General features: G+C 46.7%; 1 protein-coding gene across 1 annotated transcript; it reads right to left on the bottom strand.

The window, feature by feature from the left end:
- Nucleotides 1-930: 930 nt before the first annotated feature.
- On the bottom strand, nucleotides 931-19,682 carry PLK3 (polo like kinase 3). The gene is made up of 15 exons (XM_084852652.1): nucleotides 19,364-19,682; nucleotides 13,364-13,471; nucleotides 13,143-13,259; nucleotides 11,324-11,453; nucleotides 10,952-11,039; nucleotides 10,030-10,125; nucleotides 8,075-8,273; nucleotides 7,409-7,535; nucleotides 6,843-6,952; nucleotides 6,591-6,708; nucleotides 5,930-6,013; nucleotides 5,271-5,433; nucleotides 4,256-4,385; nucleotides 3,561-3,671; nucleotides 931-2,503 (listed from the first exon to the last, which is right to left on the bottom strand). The coding sequence occupies exons 1-15, from the start codon at nucleotides 19,559-19,561 to the stop codon at nucleotides 2,309-2,311; spliced, it is 1,974 nt and encodes a 657-aa protein (XP_084708778.1). The 5' UTR covers nucleotides 19,562-19,682; the 3' UTR covers nucleotides 931-2,308.
- Between the last annotated feature and the right edge of the window lie 2,067 nt (nucleotides 19,683-21,749).

Genomic DNA, 21,749 nt, shown 5'->3' with positions numbered 1-21,749 from the left:
GTTCCCCTGCCCAGAAGACCAGCTGCAGGGCAGGGGGAAACTCAGGGTGCTCAGCTAGCTAATGCCACAAAGGTGAGGGCTGTGCCTTTTTAGGATGAGCAAACATGCAACGGTTGAGCTAGCTGAGGTTCTCCAAGTTCTTCCTCAAAGCTCGTTTCTGCTCACCTGCATTCCCAAACACAAACCATTTTTTTCCCTTTGACCAGGGAAAATACACATTTTTAAAATGTCCCATTTGAAAAATACACATTTTAAAACATGCACATTTTTCCCAGCCAAAAATGTACAATCCCCCATACAGGCTAAACTGTGAAAATGCACAGGTTTTGCACAAATGCACACTTGCTCAAACGGGCGCTTTTGAATGTGAACACAAATTCAGAGAAATGCAAAGACTTCATGAGAATTGCAAATGGGACATGTTTGCATGATTTGCAAACGACAACAAAATTGCATATCCCTAGTATCGTCCAAGCCCCTCAGAGAACATAGAGGGCATGAGCAGGCTAGCAGTAGGGTGCAGTCCAGTCCTTCAGGATGCACAACTACGCATTTGCACAGCAGCCTAGGGGTCCCGCCCTGTTCTTGATGCCTCCCTCTTCGGCATTAAGCCGCTGCTCAGGGTCAATTCATAGCAGCTGGGCTTAATATGTCTGCATGAACATTAAATCTTTGAAGGGAAAAGCCACATTATGGGATACAGAAGCAAATGATTGGCCAGAACACAGTATGTCTACTGCCTAGCTAGAAATGACCACATGGTGAACTGGGGAGATGTACACGTACAGATGAAGCAACTTTCCATAGCAGGAATACCGTCTTGTAGTTCAGAGCACTAAAGTTACAATACAGCTTGTTTAGGGCTGTATCAGCTCCACACCAGGACCCATCTAGCCAGCTATTGATCAACACGATACTGTTATAAGCTGAAGTAACAATTTCTCTTTGCTTTTTAATAAAAATTGAGTTTTATTGTAATCAAACTGCTGGGTTTTGGGAGATATGGTGTGCATGATCAACAGGACATGGGTGCAAAATAAATTAAATAGTTCATATAAATACATAAATAAATCTTAGAATGTTCACACCACTTAGGCTCCACAGCTGAACAGTTTGTCAAGTTCAAAACACCAAGTGGGCAGCTTGTTTTGAAGCTGTTCAAGTCTGTACCATAGCAATTTAGAGAATCCCTCCGCTGCATCTTGGAGTGAAAGCAGCCAAGAAACTGAGGCAAATAGGGTGTTCACAGTTTCAGCAAAAAAAAAATAAAAAGGAAGTCCCATTTGCCTAATTAGTGTAACAGTACCATTACCCAACATCTTCACCACCTCAAGTGCTTAGCAGCAGCACTAGAAGTCTGAATTGACCCTGATCCAAGGCTGAAGACTCAGCTATCTTAAGCCCAACTCTTTCTCCCAAATTTAAAGTTGTAGCAGTTCTTCCCTACTAACTCCAGGAGATAGCCAGCTACAATTCCCCACCCCCACACCCAGAATCTTGGTTTCTATCTATATTACAGCTAAAGCAAGGAAGTCATTTGCCTGGCTCCCTGGCAGAGTGGTCACGCATGCTACAGCTGCTCTGTTGCACAGGACTTCCTTCTTCCCTGGGTAGGGTAGCCACTCCCAATTCACAGCTTTCTCATTTGGTCCATGAATCAGAGCCAAATAAGGACTGGCAAATGATGCAACTCCAAGCAGCACAGTAAGTCCATGAGCAGACAGCAGTAGTGTAGCAAGGGCCTGGAACAGCTCACAACTGAGCCCACTTCATCTTGAATTCATGGACTGAACTCAAACTCCTCTTACCCATCAGGCTCTGGGATGCGAAGATATTTGACCTTGGACAAAAACTCCAGAAACCATCTCTTAAAATAAATTTGTCATCCCCTCCGCACTGCCTGCTTACCCTACCTTGTTCCTCATATAGTATATGGAGCACACAGGTGTTCCTCCCTTCCCAGTGACACCATGAACGTAACCAACTGTGCAATGATCACACAGGAGTAAAACCTAAGGCATCTATCTCTACACCTCTCCACTATGGACTGGAGCAGTCATGTCAAAGCAAGTGAAAAGTCCTCCCTTTGAAAAGAAAGAAGAGGCAGTTGGTGGTAGGCATCCAGAAGTTGATGAGTCCTGAAGAGCAGCTTGGAGCTACATGTGTGCAGTTTTGGTCTTGGAAGCTTTCCCTTCTAGAAGATTGGGCATCCATGGAAGAAGAATCCTGGCTGCCATTTCTTCTGTTAACGCAACCATTCTTGGAAGAACAGGAAGTTCCAGGGAGACCAATAGTCTACCCTATAGCCTTAAGCATCTACTCGTTGTTGTAGCAGTTTCAGGATGTACTTGAGACGATGCTGGAGCTCTGGTGAGCAGCCAAGTTCTGCAATGCTACTGAGCTTGTAGGTGTAGGAATTCCTGTCACGGTTTATGTAGGTAAGGAGGCAGGAGTGGTCAGGTTTGCTAAAGATCACCTTGGTATGATCATTATAAAAGTTCACCTAGGGAAAAAATGAGATGCATAATGCTTATTGTGCTCCAAGGCTTATTTCTAGCTAGCCAGCACTCTACACTTTGGGAATCACAACTGGTTTTAGTACCAACACCTGCATCTAGATATTAGCTAGCACATCCCAGATCTTTGGCAGTAGTTCTCTCCTCCCACCCCATCCTTTATGTGAATAAGAAATAAGAAGGAAGTTATTGACTGGGTCTACATGATGAGCTGTGGCATCTGTAGGTTCCAGGTTGCCTATTCAGGCCTCGACAGCAGCCTTGTCATGTCATGCAAATCCAGCGAGGGTGGGTTGTTGGCGTGGTTAACAAACCACCCACAACCCTAAAATAGCCCATGGGTTCTGGGTGGCTTGTTAACCATGCCAACAACCTACCCTCACTGGGTTTGCACAACACAAACATTCAAAATGGCTGCCCATCCACATCTCTAAGCCCAAGTGGTTAAATAAATCTTGTTTCCTAGCCCTTAAGAGAGGGGTTCTATAGCAGAGCTGTTGGACCTCTTTCAGCCTGAAGGCTGAATACCACTTGGAGAAGCTATCGGGTGTCACATTCCAGTGGTGGGAAGGGCTGAAAGCAAAAGGGATGGGCCACAAATACCAAAAACACCAGCCTATTTCAGCTTAAAGCTCTTACTGCCAGCAACCAAGCCTTAGGAGAGGCAAGTCAACCTTTTGAAATGGGGAGCAAACTGCAAAAATTCCAATAAATCACAAAACAATAAGTGGTCGGGAGAAAGGGGAAGGGGCATGGACATATGGGGAACACCAGAGGGCCAGATTTGGACCCCGAGCCTGAGGTTATGCACCCCTAGTCTATAGGTTTTGAGCATTTGTGCTTTAAACACACAGAGGCATTTATTTATTATTTATTTATTTATACCCCGCCATTCCTCCAAATAAGCTCATGGCGGTGTACAGCAGCTGGTTTGGAGGTGCTGGATATGAGGAGCCAGCCTGTGCAGCTGCCCTAAAGACCTGTCAATGAGGACAGGACACAGGCCCCAGATGTCTACATGAAGGCCATGGTGCCATTACTTACTTGCAAGGTTCCGTTGCTAAAGAGCATCAATAAGGCCTGGTTAGTCTTCACCCACTGTAGGAGCAGCAGTGGCAGCTGCCCAGTCTCATCGATGCTGGGCAAGTCTCCTCCCTTTGAAGAAGGACAGAGAAGTTAGAAATCGGTGATAAGAGATGGTTGGCCCAGTCCCAACAGTTTTCTCCCAGCGCCACCATCCACCAGCTGTCTGTTCCCAGCATACTGCCAGGACAAGGAGCAAACAGCTTTGCTTGCACTGGGATGCAATAGCCCAGGTACATAGATCGTACAGGCCAAATTCAAGGAAACTGGATTAGCATGCCCATTCCACAGACCTATCTCAGCCTCAGGATGGAACTTTCCTCTGCACCTAGTATAATTTCAAGTGAGACTTCCTTAAGTATATGAAGAAGCCACAGCCATGTAGAAAGGCATGTCAAGGAAACTGGGTGTGCAGAACACTTTGTGTTTAGACAGCCAAGCAAAGCCTGTCAAAGTAAGGAGGAAAACTTTGGTGCTTTTAGCTCATTCCTTGAAAGTCTTTGGGGAGATACTCTCCTTTGAACATGGTCTGAAATACTTTCTAGAGGGCAGTTTTTAAGAAGAAATGCAAGCCAGCTGTTTTATCCACATCCCACTCAGCTGTCAGCAAACCAGTGCTACTTGGGCATGAAGGCACCCTACTCTAAGCTACTCACCTTCATGAGATGCTGCTCCATGTATGAAGCAAAGTACTGCAGGACTCCCATCTGCCCCTGTAGCTGTTCAGGAACTGCTGAAGCCGGGAAGGAGAAATGCTTACTGTTTGTCAGGTTGTAATGTACTTTCCTGAAGAGCAAGAGAATGCAGCTATTTTATTTGTTTATTAAAGTATTTCTAACCTGCCCTATATCAATAGATCTCAGCATGGGGTACAGTGATAAAAATAATTCAATATAAAACCACAGTCCAATATAAAAATCAACATTAAAACCCAATCAAACACAATTAGCTACAGTAGCCAGAATTGCCCTGAACCTAGATTTCATGGTCAAACAGATGGTAGTTATGTACACATAGCAGTATCAAATGGAGAGTTATTACCTACGCATTTTGCAGCATATGTAGGCACTGCCCTCCAGCAACTCAATGATGGTGGTAACAAGCCACCTCCTGTACGAAGAAGTCCCTACAGCAAGAGTGGGCAACTTGTGTCCCTTCAGATGTTTTGGCCTACAACTCCCATCAGCCCTAGCCAGCACAGGCAATAGTGAGGTATTATGGGAGTTGTGGCCCTCCAGATGTTCTGATCTACAAGCTGCTCACCCCTGCCCTTCAGCCAAAGCTTACAGAAGTAGATCTTTTTCCATGCTGCAAAAGGAGGGCTCCCAGTGCAGCTTTAAAGGTTTTTGTGGCTTCTTGAATGTATTTCAGGATCAGACCTATGGCAGCATCCCAAGTCAAAACTGCACATGGACAAACTTGAACTATTCCGGCCACATTAAACTGCTGGTATTAAGTTCATAACTGCACACAGGGATACAATTTATTCCTTCAGGCTTACCTTTGGCTCTCTTTCCCATGCCTTTGGTTACAAGGATTCACTTCTTTTCCCTATCTTGCTGTTTTCCCCACCATGATAATCAGTAAACCCTGAGTTGCAATTAAGGGATGCCATGTATAGACACTTCCAGCCCAACAGAGTCCCCCAGGCAATCTGTTGCTTCCACTCACTTCCAGTTGGCAGAGAGGGTCATGTGAGTTCCATCGTTGAAGAGGACACCAATGCTACGGTTGGAGAGCTGGTAGCCAAAGCCATACTTGTTGGAATAATCCACCCACTTGCTCACCCAAACAAAATGCTCATGGCAGGCCAGAGAAGCAGGATTCCTCTCAGCTGGACAGTGAACAAAAATATACTGTTTCAGTGAAGCTAGAAAAAAGGCTTGAACTGTTAGTATTATATTATAGGGTAATCCAAAGGTAGTATTGAAATGGGTTCACTGAGAAGACAACATGCTTGGAATATGAATGTGGTCTATGCCCCGGCAAGAACTACATAAGCAAGGGTCCTAATCAGAGTGGCGAGAAACCCACATTCCAGAGATAATAGTCCCTTGCAATTCAAGTACTGGACAGACGGCCATTCTAGTCAGTCTGAGGGTGAAATAAGGGTGCAAACGCCAACATCAGCGACCTTTCTTCCAGCAATACTGACCCAGGAAGGCTGAACAAAACTGACACCCCATAAGCAGTCTAGGAGAGCTGTGACTGCACCTACATTCCCTCTTCTACTCCTAATATTAGCTTCCAAGGCAGTAGCTCTTCCATTTGTCTACAATCATCCCATACAGGGCTTGTGATAAGATATCCCCTGTGGCTTCAGGGGTTACCTGGTGGCATGGCAGAGAGACAGTTCTTCAGCAGCCCGATGGCAGATTCAATGACAGCTGATGCTGTGGCACAGTCTTCAAATACTAGAGAGGAGAAGAAATACAACTGATTCAGGATCAGCTTACATGAAGCAGGCTTAAAGGGTTTCCTACTTGTCAAGCTCAAAATTCGAACAGGAGTGGTAAGGAAATCCATTTTTACTAGAGGACCACCTCACTGAAACCAAGACCTTGGCTTAGCTCCCATGCTGAGCAGGTAAGCCATTTCCAGCCTGGTTCTGAACATAAAAATCTGCTTGACAAAACCAGGTGTCCATCTAAGCTGGGAATCCATATCCAGCAATGGGCAGATATAAGCTTCAGCCCTCTGTTCCTCTCCAGCATCAGGTACTCAGAGCTACCCTGCCTCTAGCATGGAGCTAATAGCCTCCCTAGCTAATAGCCATTTTGAGAAGGAACTTCCTGTGTTAAATGGCAGTTTGCCTGAACCAAAACTCAGAGCCCAAACTCTGGATCCAACAGTCCACGATGAAATGCTTCTTTTCATTTTTGCTTTATTCTGCTTGGCCACGCTGGGCCAAGTTCTGACATACAGCAATTCCATCAGATCAAGGTGCCCTGTAGGAAGGCGCTGCTATCTTGAGACATTGCCACTTCTCACCTTCACAGCTACTAGCCATCATCCCACGAATGGATCTGGAGATAGACTTCTGCGAGCCCTCCTCTGCCACCGTCTCTACTGGGCTAGAGCTGGGACTCTGACCACTCAAGGGAGCGACCTAAGGAGATACAAAGCCTGTTTAGCACATCATCTTCCTTTCATTCCTGGCAGCATCTACCTGGGTAATTCTCTTCTCTTCCCTCCCTCTTGGAAAGGCCCAACTGACCAGCCAAGTTCCTGCAGTTAGCTTACCTCATTCCCTTCAACCGTTTTATGGCTCAGTTGCCTACAGATGGAGGTCTTCACAAGGCCTGTTACCAACTTGGAAATGTCATCTCTCTCTTCAGAGGGGGCCTTCTTAACTGGAAAGGGAAAGGTGGGGTTAGTAGCAGGGCAATTTGATGCAAGGCAGCAGGCTAGGCCTGCAGATATTGCAGAAAGCGGGTTCAGTTAAGTAGGGACATTAGGGGTCTTACGAGGCAGTGGCAGCTAGGTGATGGGGTGCCAGACACAGAAGCTCTAGCCATGAGCTCAAGCTGGCCCCAGTCCTACCAAGTGATGACCATTTAGGGATCCAGGTTACAGTCCCTTCCCCACATTTGTACATTCCACGTACCAGGTGGTGAAGAGCTGCAATTCTAACCTATTGCTAACCTTAGTACCTCCCAGTTTCCTGCCCTGCAGAGGGAGCATCCAGAGCAATGGAGAGGGTGGATACCTCCAGGTGGGACTGGCATGTTGCTACTTTCACCTAATCAGTATTCTTAGTATTAAAATAGTATTTGCCAGCTGTGAGAAGAGCATGACATACAGCTTACCTTTGGGCTTTCTTTTCCCAAAGAGTGTCTTTGTGACTTTTATGAACAGGCTCTTGGCAGGGTTTGGGGGGGTTAGTTCTGGCACCATCACACAGCTGCTGGGTGGGAGCTTCTCAGGTGTGTACCCCTAGAAAGTGGAAACTGTTAGAAAATCTGAAAAAAAACATCAGAACCAATTGTACACAGTCTATTGGATCACCAACAGCTCCTTCAGGCCCCTATTCCAAGTTGACAAGATTTTTGGCCATTTTTCACCGAGGCTCCCATATTCAGGAGTTTTATGAATAGTGTTGAAGGTGTCCTCTAAATGAGAGGCACTTTTAGCAAGAATATCACAATCAGGCCGCCCAGCAGCAGAGGCCAGAGCTAAGAGTAATGACATATGAGGATAAGTGTTAATTAGAAGCAGGATGCAATTATCCAAACTCCCATCTGGGCAGGATTCCCGGAGTTAACACCCTTCTTAACAGGGACATTGCCATCCCTGCATTGCTGGGGCCCAATGACAGGCTTCACCTGAAGACATTGCCTCTAAGAGGATAGCATACCAAGCAAAAGAGATGGACACACCTGACTGTGGACTGCGCTTTACAGCAACCCAGTTTCCTACCCTGACAGCAACCCTGCCAAAAGTTAAAGTAACACATCAAAAAAATTGCTGCTCACTTTAGTGAAGAACTCATGGTCCAAGATCTCCTCCAGTGTGAAGCGTTCCTGGGGGCTGCATTTCAAGATGCCTGTGAGCAGGTTCTTGGCCGACATGGAAAGGAATGCTGGGAGCGTGTACGTGACATGCTTGATACACCGGTAGGTCTCCTTGAGATCAGAAGTCTCAAAAGGCGGATTTCCACATAGCAAAGTGTACCTAGGAAGATGCAGGGGGAAGGGAGAGGTGGAGGGAAAGAAGGTAGCAAGTGGTGAATACCAGGGCGACTCAAGGATGCCACTGCTCTGTAGTCAGCATAGGCAGGCTCTTTTAAATTGGCACATGACTCAGCAGCAACTGTGAAGGAAGCTGTCATGAGGCAACACCCAGCATAAGTGTTCCCTGTAACAGAGCTCATGAGGCACTGCTGTTGCTCCAGGTTCTTGCAGGCCAGAGGCACATCCGGAGTGCAGATGACAGCCCTTCGCCATGTGATCAGAACTAGAAGCATCTTAGGGTGCAATCTTGTGACAGGAAACAAGCCTTACAACTCCCAGCATGCCCCAGCCAGCCATGCTGGTGGGGGATGCTGTGAGTTGCAGGACATTTTTCTGTCTAAATATGCATAGGATTGCAACCACTGGAACCAAACATTTCTGGGAGGGTTCTGTACGTAGCTGAAGGACAGAGAAGGGGAATGAAGTTTCCCCTATCCAGCTACTCATTCAAGACCACCCTCCCCCCCGCCCAGCATTCGAGATAAATTTTCCATCTAATGTGTTCTGAAAACTAACAGGAAGTTGTGGCTAACCAGGGCAGAGAGATCTGAAAGCTCAAATGATTGCTTTTTAAGATGCTCCGGAAAGCTGCTGAATAACACCTGAGCTCGATAGCTGCCCGTGGCACCGCAGGCCAGCCACTTTTTCCATTTGTTTTGAAGAAATTGTAAATAGATTGTGAAAGATTAGCAACAACATCGTGATGTTTTCGAGTTGCAGCAGTTACTTAAATTTGCCCTCAAACAGCCTGCCTTACATGTGGCCCAGAAAAAAACCGAGGGGGGAGGGGAGACAGACAGGCTATTATTTTGGGCTTATCTTCATGGGCCCAGCTACAATCAAGTCTTACTAGCACTGGTTGCCAAGTATACAGTTTGCATCCAATTTGCTGATCAGGACTCCAGCCTTCTCTCTTCACTCAGGTTCATAGCTTCAAGCGCAGATGACCATGACGGCTAAGGGCACTTTGCATCAACTGGCCACACTCTTATCAGCTTTCCCATCAACTGGTAAAAGGCTGGCTACAGTCCCCTACTGCTTTGCACCATGCATTCTGGAGCTTCCCTCGATAAGCATGTTTGGAAGTTTGACCAGGCGTGGAACATGGCATGTCAGGCTCCTGCCAAACTGCCACATATGCCTCAATATTGGCAGAAGGCAAGAGGGAGCTAAAATAAGCACCATGCAAGGAGCTGGCTCTACAAAGCCCTTTACGGGTTGATGCCACTGTACTTGAGAAAACTGTTTTCTTGTATATCCCACTGAGGACTCCAAGGCTAAGAGAGCCCACTCTTCAATTATCATCTATTTGTTACAGACCCAGGCAGAGATCCATGCAGTCCTACTCTGTGGCTTCCCCACCATTTCCCCATGAAACCACCACATGCCAAGAATCTTTTGGAATCACTAAAACCCTTCATTTGAAACTGGTTTAGTGGCTGGAATCTGGACTGTTTGCCTACTCCATATTTCACTGGAGCTTCTTCCTTGGTTCTTGGAGTTGCTACCCACCCTGAGCTTTTAGTGTAGCCTAGATGCCGCACTGTGAGTGCCAAATCTTACATGGCTTTTAGGCTGTACTAGAACACGCTAGCCACAGGATCCCGCTTCTTTCCTTCAGCTGTACAGAATAGGGCTTCTTGCAGGCTTGCTTTGGCGGTAAAAGATTTTCTGTGAAATTCAAGCTTTGAACTTACATGACACAGCCCAAAGACCACACATCTGACTCGGGCCCATGTCCTTGTCGTAGTAGCACCTCTGGGGCAAGGTAGTTGGGGGTACCACAAATAGTCCTGGAAAACAGAGCATGCATGACAATTAGCTTGACTGCACCTAGGATGTTCTCAAAGTTTCCTTCCCCACCATCTTTTGATACATCAATACAAGACTCGCTACACCACAGGACCTGCTACTGCCACCACCACAACACACAGCAGACCAAGCTAACATCACACTATCGGTCCCAACAAACCCTTTTCACGTTCACGACCGATACCTCTCCCTTTGCCCCACTGCTTCTCTTCCAGTCACCCAGTGCGCAACATACAAAATAGCAACACCACGCTCTCTTGCTCCAACAAGCAGGCCTGCCAGAAGCCTCCTGCACAGCTTCCAAATTACAACTGCAATAGTTTGAGCCTCTGCCCCTTGCTCCTCCCCACTCATGCTGGTATACAAGCACAGCCACCTGTTATGCACAAGATCTCCCCACAGAACTCCTTTCCACCAGTACCGTTGCCCATCCCAGCAAGTACAGCAGCCAATGTTTTGCATGAGGCATGACCCGAGATAAGGGTTGACATTGTTTCCCTCCACTGTACAAGCATGAGACTTCTGCCTTAGAGACAACTGCATAGACAGTAACTGCATTGTTTCTCTGGCCATCAAGTTCCAGGCTCAAGCAAAGGAGTCTATTTCAAGTCCCACTGTCCCTGTTGTCCTCCAATTCCCCTCCCCCAACATACACACAGCTGAAGAAAAAAAGTGAGGCAACAGGACAAGGAAGCACTGTAAGCCAATGTCCTTTGTGCCTACTCTAGAGTAAGTTGGGACACATTAGAGGGGAGAAGCAACACAAGAAAGTGTTCCAGACAGCATAAAGAAACCCGAACTACCTACTTTTTTCTCTGCTCTGCAGGCTCCTGTCGGGCAGCCAAACCAAAGTCTCCCACTTTCAGTTCCATGTTTTCATTGATGAAAAAGTTACCTGCAGAAGAAAAGCATTAGGACTCTGGCAGTCACGAAACAGTCACCACAGCACTTCCCTCCCAATGGCAGAATGTCAGTGTCTAACACAAGTTTTAGCACCTAGAATCCCAGTTTTGCCTCTTAAGATTCTAGCCTACAGTTACAGAGAGATTAGGTGGTGCCTGCTAAAGGCTATTGCCCCCTCAGAAGAATGCAAATTTAAGTTCTATGCACGTCTACTCAACACATTTTGGGTGAGATTTATTCCACACTCAAACAAGAGTACAGCCATGTTGTACATACCTAATTTGAGGTCCCTGTGCAGGATCCCTTTAAGGTGGAGGTATTTCAAGGCAGAGATTATTTGCTTGAGGTAATACCGAACCTCTGGCTCAAGAAGGGTGTGTCGGGATTTCCAGATGTGTGCCAAAGACTGGAAAGGAAAAAATTTAGCTACAGAGATGCTACTTAGGGGCTACTACTTGTTCAGACATGGCTAACTATCCTGGCAGATTGCATGCAAGAGCCAGTGTGGTGTAGTGGTTAGAGCGTTAGCACTGGGGAGAGCCAGGTTCAAATCCCCACTCAGCCATGAAGCTCACTAGGTGACCCTGGGCCAGTCACTATCTCTCAGCCTAACCTACCTCACAGGGTTGTTGTGAGGATAGAGGCAAAGAGAGAACTATGTACACTGCCTTGAGCTCCTTGGAGGAAAACTGGGATATAAATGTAACAAATGAATGGGTGAGAGGATCCGACCAGCACTTCTCATGATGACATCTTGTCACGCTCAGATTTCCAAAAATGATGCCAAAGTGCTCCCCTCTACTACCAGCCTCTCCCACCCTCTAAACTTTTAAATCCAGTTATGACTGTGTCTGCATGTTCTGCTGCTTTTACCAAGATAAATATTTCCAGATTCTAAATTGTGTACATGCCTGCATTTTTGTCAGTATTCCCTGCATACCCGTTGGTGGTTACAAGCCCAGGTTAATTTTGAGACCCTACTAGACCAGCCCCCCACAAAAAAAAGAAAAAGGCAATTCAGTTATCGCAAAATGGATGTGTGGACTGTAGACAGGGTGAAACATGCAATACCTATAAGCACACAGCATGAAGATAAAGCAACACAGAACTAAACAGAGAAAACCTTCAGATCCCAATGATCAGCTCATTTCAGCTGCAGCAGTGCCTGTGCCAAGTGCAAGAGTTGATCCTGATGTTATCTATATAAGCACTATACCAACAAGTAATCCTTATTGGGCAGTTTAATACTAACTTTGATCTATTCCAGAGCTGCCAACACTATTAAAATGCCAGTGGCTGACTTACTGTTTACAAGGGGCTGAATTGCAAATAGAACAAGCAACCGAAGTAGCGTGAGAGCTATGCCTGGCAGCCACAACTCCCATACCAAGGGTAGTTACGTGACAGATTCTTACATAAGAGGCATGTAGTATTTTATCATCCTAAGCATGCTACAAAAAAAGTGGGCAAGGCAAAGAGGAAGGCAGACGTATTAAGTAGCAATGTGCAAGTCCAGTATCGGTAAGGAACCTGGAAGTGAACATTCCTGTATTAATTTCCAAGGGTGCGGTAAATAGTCTGTCTGACCTAGATGGTTCCCAGCACTCTTGGACAACTGTTGCCAGCAGTATTGCCTGCCAGCTGTTGTGTTGTTCCACTGTTTTGACACTATGAAAGACAATCTAGTCTAGCAATTCCCTGTACTGGAGCAACCAATACCACCAGTTCCTACCATTTCTCACAGCAATAGAAAAGCATACTTTACTCCATCATATCTGTGAAGAGTCCCCAATGAAAGCTCTATCTGTAAGCTAACAGGGCGAGCCCTGCCTGGAGAAACAGTTCTGTGCAACCAGCGCACAGCCTGCCACAATGCTATAGAGTAGCTTTGCTTCAACGGCCCACTCAGGTGCTGAATGGGACTGATTTGGGAGCACAGGATCCTATTGCTATGAAGCCAAGGTAGTATGGGAGCCTACTAGGAGCACCATGGAACCAGCCAGCTTTCTGAAGGAAGAGCAGCTATAACAGAAATAAACAGTGCTTCAGGAGAGGCACAGGTCTCTGTACAGAGAGAGCACAAGTTGGGACTCACTTTCCTGCTGCAGTGCTCAAGGAAGATGTAGATGTTCTCCGAATCTTCAAAATGATGCGAGAACTTCACAATGTGTTTGTGGTGCAGGTCTCTGTGCAGCTCAATTTCATTGATGATCTGAAAGAAGGAGTACCAAAATCAGCAGGTTTAGAGTCAGTGTCTAGTACATATGCAGAACCCCATGTACCCGAACTGTGCTTGGGCCTCTGTGCCACACATACCTTCTCCCGTTGGTGTGGCTTTGCCACTCTGGTGTGAGGAATGACTTTCACTGCATATGTCTTGTTGCTTGAGAGGTCTGTTACTTCATAGCATCTTGCAAATCCCCCCTGCAAACCAAGGAGGCAGCAATTAGAAGACTAGGCTACAGACAGTTCCCATTTACTGTCCCTTGATCTCTAAGCAACCTGTCTGAAGGTATCAGAGTACTCTATTTTCCCCAGGCACCTACATCAGCTACTGGCTTTCTGAATAGAACAGAGTAGCCAAAGCCCTCAGCCAGTTCATTCAAACATTAGAATTATACTTCCCACCAGAAGTTACCTTCTCCCTGTCTGTGCCAGCCTTCCCCAACCTGGTGCTCTTCAGATTTTTTGGACTTCAAATCCCATCAGACTTGGCCATCATGGCCAATGGTCAGGAATGCTAGGTGCTGTTGTCCAAGACATCTGGAGGGTACCAGGCTGGGGAAGACTGGTCCAGGCTAACTCAAGAACACTGGTCAAGAGACTTTTAGCCCTTTAATGATGGAAGTTACGGCTCACGTTTTGTTTTAGGTTCCCTTGAGTTACTGGGTCAAGTGCCAGCTTCCATTCATTCTTAACAGGTATCAAAAGAGCAGGGCCCATAATTGGCAAGTGCCATGGCTTGGTCAAGAAGCTTTGTATGCAGAAGATTCCAGGTTTGAACTCAGATTAGATGGCTCAGAAAGCAGATGAGGAGGAAGACCACGCTCTGCCAAACACCCTGGATTGCTGCTGCCACTCAGGAGACAACACTGGGCTAGCTAGATGGACCAGAGTTCATGATTCCTCAAACATATGTCTGCTTGTAACCAGAGGAGGCTGCTGTATCCCCTCCAGGTTTCAGTCAAAACTCTAAAGGAGTTATCACATCTTGGATAGCAACTTCAGAGTTCTGGCTGGTTCTGACTGAAACCTGGTGTGGATTCACTGCCTCACTGACATCAGAGCCATCAGCCTCCACTACTTGCAATACACGGTGCATTTTCTCAGATCTTTTGCTCTTCCTAACACTGAATGTTAGGAAGCAGAGATGAAAACTATTGGCAAGAGCTACAATTTGCCCACAAAGAGCAAAGAAGCAGAACTTGTATAGGCCTAGATTCAGCCCTAGGCATGATGAGTTCACATAAATGCAATTGCCCCATGACTGATGTCATCCCTTAGTCTTAAAGTGTGAGAAAGATCTAACATATGCCACCAATAATTGCCTCATCAGCTCAGGCAAAGTATACCAAAATGGGAGCCAAAAATGGCAGTGATAACTGATCATGACCCCACAGCCTCTCTTCTTCTTTTTTAAAGGACACCTTCAAAACACACTGACGGCTCATTCAGCACAGCACTCTCTCAACCAGGCCTTTGCTTTATGGTGCTGCAGGCCAGACTTTGGTTGTAACACCATCTCCAATACTGCATGTGCTGGTTTAGCATCCCCTCATTTGAGAAAGCAGGATTTTGCTTAGGAGGGCGAGGAGCGTGTACAAGTCCAGTACCATGGGTCCAGGTTTTAAAACAATGCCTAGTACTTTTCATCCCACTCTATTATTTCAGCAAGTACACTGCATATGGCTGATAGAATCACATTGAATTTCTAGCCAGGACGGACAAGTTTAAGTAATTCGAACAGAGGGAACTTCAGTTGTTCGCACACTACCCGCTTAAATGTTTGAGGGCAAATTCATGTGACTTATTTAGGGCACCCAGAATGGTGCTATGGGGTATGGAAAGGAAGCCCATGAGGAGGAATGGTTGAAAGAGCTGGGTATGTTTAGCCTGGAGAAGAGAAGACTAAGGGGAGACATGAGAGCAATCTCCAAGTATCTGAACTGATGTCATGAGGAAGATGGAGCAGAATTGTTCTCTTGGTCCAGAGGGCAGAACTAGAACAAATGGGGGGAAGTTGTAAGCAATTTCAGCTAAACATTAAGAGAAATTTCCTAAGGCTAAGAACTGGCAGTGGAACAGACTTCCTCAGGAGGTGGTGGGTTTTCCTTCACTAGAGTTATTTAGTTGCAACTTCCTGCACTGAGTAGGGGTTTAGACTATATGAGCTCCAAAGTCCTTTCCAACTATTGTTCATAATTTTAAAAATAACCGAATTCAAACATTTGAGCATGCTATCCAGTTTGAACAGCTATTTATATGGATATAGATAGATAGATAGATAGATAGATAGATAAATATATATCTGGCCTGCCAAAAACACACACATTTTTTATCTTCTGAATATGGTTTTAACACATACGCAAGGTTTAATTTCACTTCACATCACACCTCCCACTATCCTAGAGCTGGTGTCTACTCCTCTGGGCCTCCCCACACCCACTGGCATTATGTTTTTTTCAGCAGAGTGTGGTTAAGCCCTGCTCACAGGACACCCAACGATGAAAAGATGACTTTAGCAACAGGTTTTTCCAGCAGTGAAGAAAGCACATCCTTCACTGCAGCATACACCTTACCCGAAATAACCCTCACACCTATACAACATTTTGGACAAAGAGGAACTAGTTTCTCTGCAGCAGAGTATTCTGGTTTAGGTATCATCACCAGAGAGACAACTCTGGCTAGTATCACCAAAAGAGATCTCTCAAGAGGTAGTAAGAACAGGAAGAACTCCACATACTACCAAACTCAGGGTAAACTTGGAAGTGCCAAGACAACTCCATGCACGATGAGCAGATTTTCCATATGACACATCACATTGTTTGATGTGGGGCAAAGGCAACCAACAAACACAGCCCTGCCTTCAAAGCAAGATGTTTGAAACAATGCCAGCTTTGGTCACGGAGAACAGAGCAGTTTCCAGTGTATATGCTGCTTTTACCCTCCCCACTCTGAAATCTGATTACACAGATTGCTCAATGAGTGGCTGTTTTGTAAATCCAAAACCAAAGATAATTGAATCAGGAGAGTTGCAAGGCAACAATACATATGCACATACTGGGAAACTAAAACTTCTATATAAATAGCATGCCATGCTATATATTGCAGGCTTCTGCAACTTGGCAGCCTCAAGATGTGTTGGACTACAAGTCCCATCATGCCCAGCCACCATGTCAATGGGAGCTGCTCTCATCATCCCTGCTGGCTGGGGATGATAGGACTCATGGTCCAACACATCTCAAGGGTGCTGGGTTGGGAAAGGCTGCAATATATGATCCACTGCAAAAGAGGAGAGAAGATATTCTCAGGTCCCTGGAAAAGTGTCTTATTGGGCCCAATGCATTTCAGAAAGACGTTTCCTCCCTCAGGAGCCACTTATCCTTCTCCAAATATACCACAGAAAACCTTACCAATGCTTCCTCTGTTTTGAAATGCTCAACAACAAAAAGGTTTCAAAAAGAAGTCTACATATTACGACAGAGGTTCCAAAACCGTATTATTCTCTGTGATTATGAGATGTCCTGGTGTTGGATATGTGCCCTTGTAGATTTTAGGAAATGTGTAGAAAAGCAGAATCCTGGGGTTGTCACTACACAAAAACTTGCATTCCATTTTGAAACACAGGAAACATTCAGATTTTCTGCAGTGTAATTGTAAAAAAAATAAGCGGCCCCTGCGGAATTTTTTCCTTAAATGTGCCAGGCCCAACAAAAAGTTTTTCCAGGCACCTGAGAATACCTTCTTTCTTGTTTTTTTGACACATTAGTGCCTGCTCCTCTTGCTGTTCCCTACACTATATAATCCAACAGTTTTCACCACTATGTAGTACCAGATTTGCTGTAAAACTAATTCTCTTTGGAAGGTTTCTCACTTAAAAACAACCACCAACTATTCATGCTCACACACACCTTGGTAGCAACTTTGCTGCTGTGCAACATTTGCATTTGCCCAAGCATGATGATGTAGAACGGAACAAAGGATGACATTTGTTCCATTCCATCATATGTGGAATGAATGCAATCTTCAAGGAACTGCTCACTGAAGGGGGATAACATGGAGAAGGGCCCTTTCCTAATCACTGAAGCCATACCTAGACCTCTTTTAGTTCCAGCATCTTTAGGAAGCTCACATGGCTTCATCTTGCTTCACAGCCATAAGAGCTAGATATATCCTTCTAAAGCACCAAGGCACCCCTGAATGACTCTGTTGAAACCTCACTTCCCCCCCCCCAAAAAAAAGACCTACTGTGACTCTACAGATTTCTAAGACTCCAACAACATGTATTGCATGAGGATTCAGGCCATTGTTGCTGAGCAAACAACTCAACACTCCTGGACGAACTATGAATAGATTATGTCAGGATCTAATCCTCAGGTCTTTAGCTATATCTACCTTGCATTTATGCCCTGCCTTTCCTTCATGATAATCATAGTATATAACGGGGCAGCCCTATCCTAACAACCCTGCAAGAGGAGGGGGCAGGATGCTAGGCTGCACTCATGACTAGCCTCAGGCCACTCTAAAAGCTCCATGCAAGCAGGATTTAATTCAGCCTTCCCCAACTTGATGCCCTCCAAATGTTTTGGACTACAACTCCCAGTGTTCCTGACCACTGGCCATACTGGCTGGGGTCACTGGGAGTAGATAGTGGGGAAAGGCTGATTTAAATCAAGACCACCCAGATTTAAGGCCAGCACTGCACACTGTCTCTGTAAAGACCTAGAATTGTGCAGATGCAGTGGCCTGCTTTTTATTATTTTTCCTAACACCTACTTTGGTTACAATAGGGCTACAACGAATTTGGGCCAAGGAGCCTATAGGAAGCCTTCAGTCTTACACTCCCTGCCCAACTCCCCCCCCCCCCGCCCCCGTGGTCCATGGATTGTGTTTTACATTTACAAAGCAAGAGTGGACACCCAAGCTCTCTTAGCAGTTACAGCATAACTAATTTGAGTTAAGGGATCCCAGAATAATAAGAACCTTGCTGAACCAGACCAAGGGCCCTCCAGTGCAGTATTTGGAAGAATCCCAACTCAAAGCCCACCAAAAAACTGCCAGTAGCCCACCAGCAAACTGAGGTCTACCTTCTAACAACCCCTACAAGTAGGCAAGGAAGGTCTCCTGTCCAAGGCAGCTCTTCACTCACTGAATTCCCTGGACACTGACGGAAAAAGCGTTTAAACTTCTTGTGGCATAAATCCTGCCCTTCCCCGGGTCAAGTGAAACCCTGGAAGCCTTCGAGAAGTCCTAGGAGGTCGTCTATAATAACCTATAATGTTTTTGAATAATAATAACGACGATAATCTGACAACAGTGAACGGTCACCACTGCAACCACAGCTGTTTCCCTCCTTTCACAACAACACTGCATCGATCTTAGCTCCACAGTCCATGCATGCTTATCTAAAAGGAGTCCCCTCCCCGGGGAGCACAAAGCGGTTGCTAGTGAGGGAGAATCGCTCAGGCTTTCTAGAGGGAAAAAGAGAGGAAGGGAAGAGGGACGTGGTCTGTACGTTCAAGCACGGCGGGGAGAGCTGAAAGAGGGGAATTCGGTTATAGTTCAGGATTTAAGTATCGCCTCCCTCAACTCGCGCCGCACGCAACCGGGGGGGGGGCAGGGGGGGAGAGAACCTTGCCTAGACATGTCTGCCTCGGATCAATCGAAACCTTGAGGAGGGGAGCGGGGGGGGGGGAACCATCAAGGCGGGCATCGGGTGAGCGCAGGCCGGGAAAGGGGAAGCGCCGTTCGGAGAGAGCCGCGCCAGACAATGAGGCGCTTTTAGCTCCCCGCTTGCAGCCATCGGCCAGCGCCGCAGCGCGCTGCCGCTAAAACGAGCCCCCTCTGTCGCAGGAGGAATAAGCAGGGACTGGCCCTTCAGCCCCTCCTCAGGGTCGCCCGCGCGGGTCCCTCCATCCGCGAGCACGCGGCGGAAGGGCGGGGGGCGCCGCCTTCGGCCCTCCTCTCTCCGCCTGCACTGCGGGGCGGCCCCGGGACAGGCCACCTGCCTTCGGCGACCTTGCGAGTTCAAACCGCTCTGCTCGCGGTTGCGCGCCGCCCGGCCTCGCCCGCCCGGCGCAGACGCACCGCACGCACCTTGCCCAGCAGGCGGCCCTTGCTGTACGACCTGCCCGTGACTGGGTCGCTGATGATCCGGGTGGCTTCGCCCGCTTTCGGGCGCTCCGCACGGCCCGATTTGGGCGACGCGCTCGAAGGCGGCGAAGGCTTGTACAGATCCGAGGCCAGAACACTGTCGCTGAATGGGTGAGGCGAGAGAAAACAGGCGGGCTCCATGGTTAATGGGGCTCCTTACTACGAGGGTGGGGGCGGCTAGGCGGCCCTCGCCCCGGCGCTTTCCCCGAGGCACAAAGACACGTGGCGCGCCGGCGACGGAACTTTTGCGCGCTCTGCCTGTGCTTGCAGCCAGGGAATCCCGGCGCTTTTATCAATGGGTGCGGCTGACGTCATCTGCTAGGGAACCCCTCCCTCCAGCTAAGGGGCAGGGTCAGTTCTTAAAGCGCCCGCCGCTCCGGAACAAAAAGAAATGGGAAATATTTGCTTGATGACTTCCTTTCTCTGCAAGGGGGAATTCGGAGGGAGGAAGGGAAAGGAAACCGAGATAAAAATAGCCTTTCTCCTCTCCCTCCCCTTTCCCCATCCAAGGCCTGGGGCACTGACACCAGAAGGCAGAGAACTGCATCAGTCGAGAGGCCCCCTGGTGTCTGCCTCAGCTTGGCTTTGCCGGGGCAGTAAATTCCGCCTTATTTTTCAATCCAGGGGCCAGTCTGAGAAGATCTCCAGAGATGCCTCGTGGTACTTGAATGTGCAGTCTCCAGATCTGAAGGGAAGAAAGGCTGCTGTTCAGTTTTAAAGAACTGAATCGACACTGGCCTGGGACCTCAATAGATGCATAATGTGGTTTATTTCAGAACGTGAAGTAATTTTCAGCCCCCTGGCTGGAGCAGGGTGGGAGACCCTTTTTCTGTCAAGAGCCACATTCCGTAATCTGTCTGGAGGCGGAGCCAAAGCTAGCGATGGGTTGGGCCAGAGCCAAAAGTGGGTGCGGCCATTCTTTCTCCCTCTCTCTGTCTGCCACTCCCCCTCCCTCTGCCCAACGGACTGCAGGGGAAGAATATTTATTTATTTATTTTCATGTATTAATCTCATTTATATCCCACCTTTTTTCCTCTTGCAAGGAACTCAGTTCGGCTTTCGTGGTCCTCCTCCTTCCCTCCATTTTATCCTCACAACAACAGTGTGAGGTAGGTTAGGCTGACAGTCAGTGACTGGCCCAACGTCACCCAGTGAGTTTCATGGCCGAGTGGGGACTTGAACCCGGATCTCCTGAGTCCCAGCCTAGCATTCTAACCACTACACTCGCTCCCAATAGATTGCCTTTTCTAGAGTTCTGAAGTGATAGCTTGTTTTTGAAACTCATTGGAAGGCGCCATGAACTAAACCCAAGGGCTGACCTGTGAACTAGAGTGTCAAGATTAGGACCTGGAAGACCCAGGTTTGAATCCCCCTCAGCCATGAAGCTTACTGGGACAGCCAGTGTGGTGTAGTGGCTAGAGTGTTGGACTGGGAGCCAGGAGATCTGGGTTCTAGTCCCCACTCGGCCATGGAAGCTCACTGGGTGACTTTGGGCCAGTCACAGACTCTCAGCCCAACCCACCTCACAGGGTTCTTGTTGTGAGGCTAAAATGGAGAGGAGGAGGGTTATGTACGCCACCTTGGGTTCCTCAAAAGAGGAAAAAAAGTGGGATATAAATGTAATAAATAAATAAATATATCTTGGGTCAGTCGCTACCTATTAGCCCAATCAATCCATGTGGCGATAAATCCACCACTGTCTTTCAGTGCCAGATGAAATTAGCACTTTTATGTGCACTAGTCATTGTAAACAGATTAGAACCAGAGGGTGAAAATTAATCTGGGCTAACAAGTGATAAAAGTGCATGATCCTTTGTGAAAGGCTGCTTCTAGATTAAGATTTATTGTAGAATCACCATGACTTGTTCACTCACATTTTACCAGAGGTCCACATGACATCATCATACATCTGTAATTGTCTCCCAGTGCTGCTTCTTTCTTTTTTCTTACGAAAGAAAATCCAGTCTCTTTTTAAAGGATGGAATAGCCCACTCTACATAGGTGTAGCTGCTCAGAGAACTACTTTTCTGTCTTTTTTTAAGGGGTGTGATTTTGACATAGACAGTGAGCTATAATAATTCAGCACATGTCCAGTAACCTTTTTGGTGGGCACCATTTCTATTGCCAGTTTATTTTTTAATCAGTCTTTAAGTAGTACTAGAACACTTTTCCAACTTTAAAAATTTAAAAATAACAAAATACCACTTAAATGACAGAAAAGTATAGAAATAGAGCCTTATAATGCTATATTAATGATGGAGGAAAGCCTTTCCAGCCACTGTCATTTTAGCTAGGTGTTTTTGTTTATTTATTTATTATTAAATTTATT

Source organism: Heloderma suspectum, chromosome 4 (assembly GCF_057233095.1).
Source record: "Heloderma suspectum isolate Gila_16-S chromosome 4, 16-S_ref, whole genome shotgun sequence".
Classification (NCBI taxonomy): domain Eukaryota; kingdom Metazoa; phylum Chordata; class Lepidosauria; order Squamata; family Helodermatidae; genus Heloderma; species Heloderma suspectum.
Note: the sequence above shows the minus strand (reverse complement) of the source record. Positions and strands in the feature narration are given on the sequence as shown.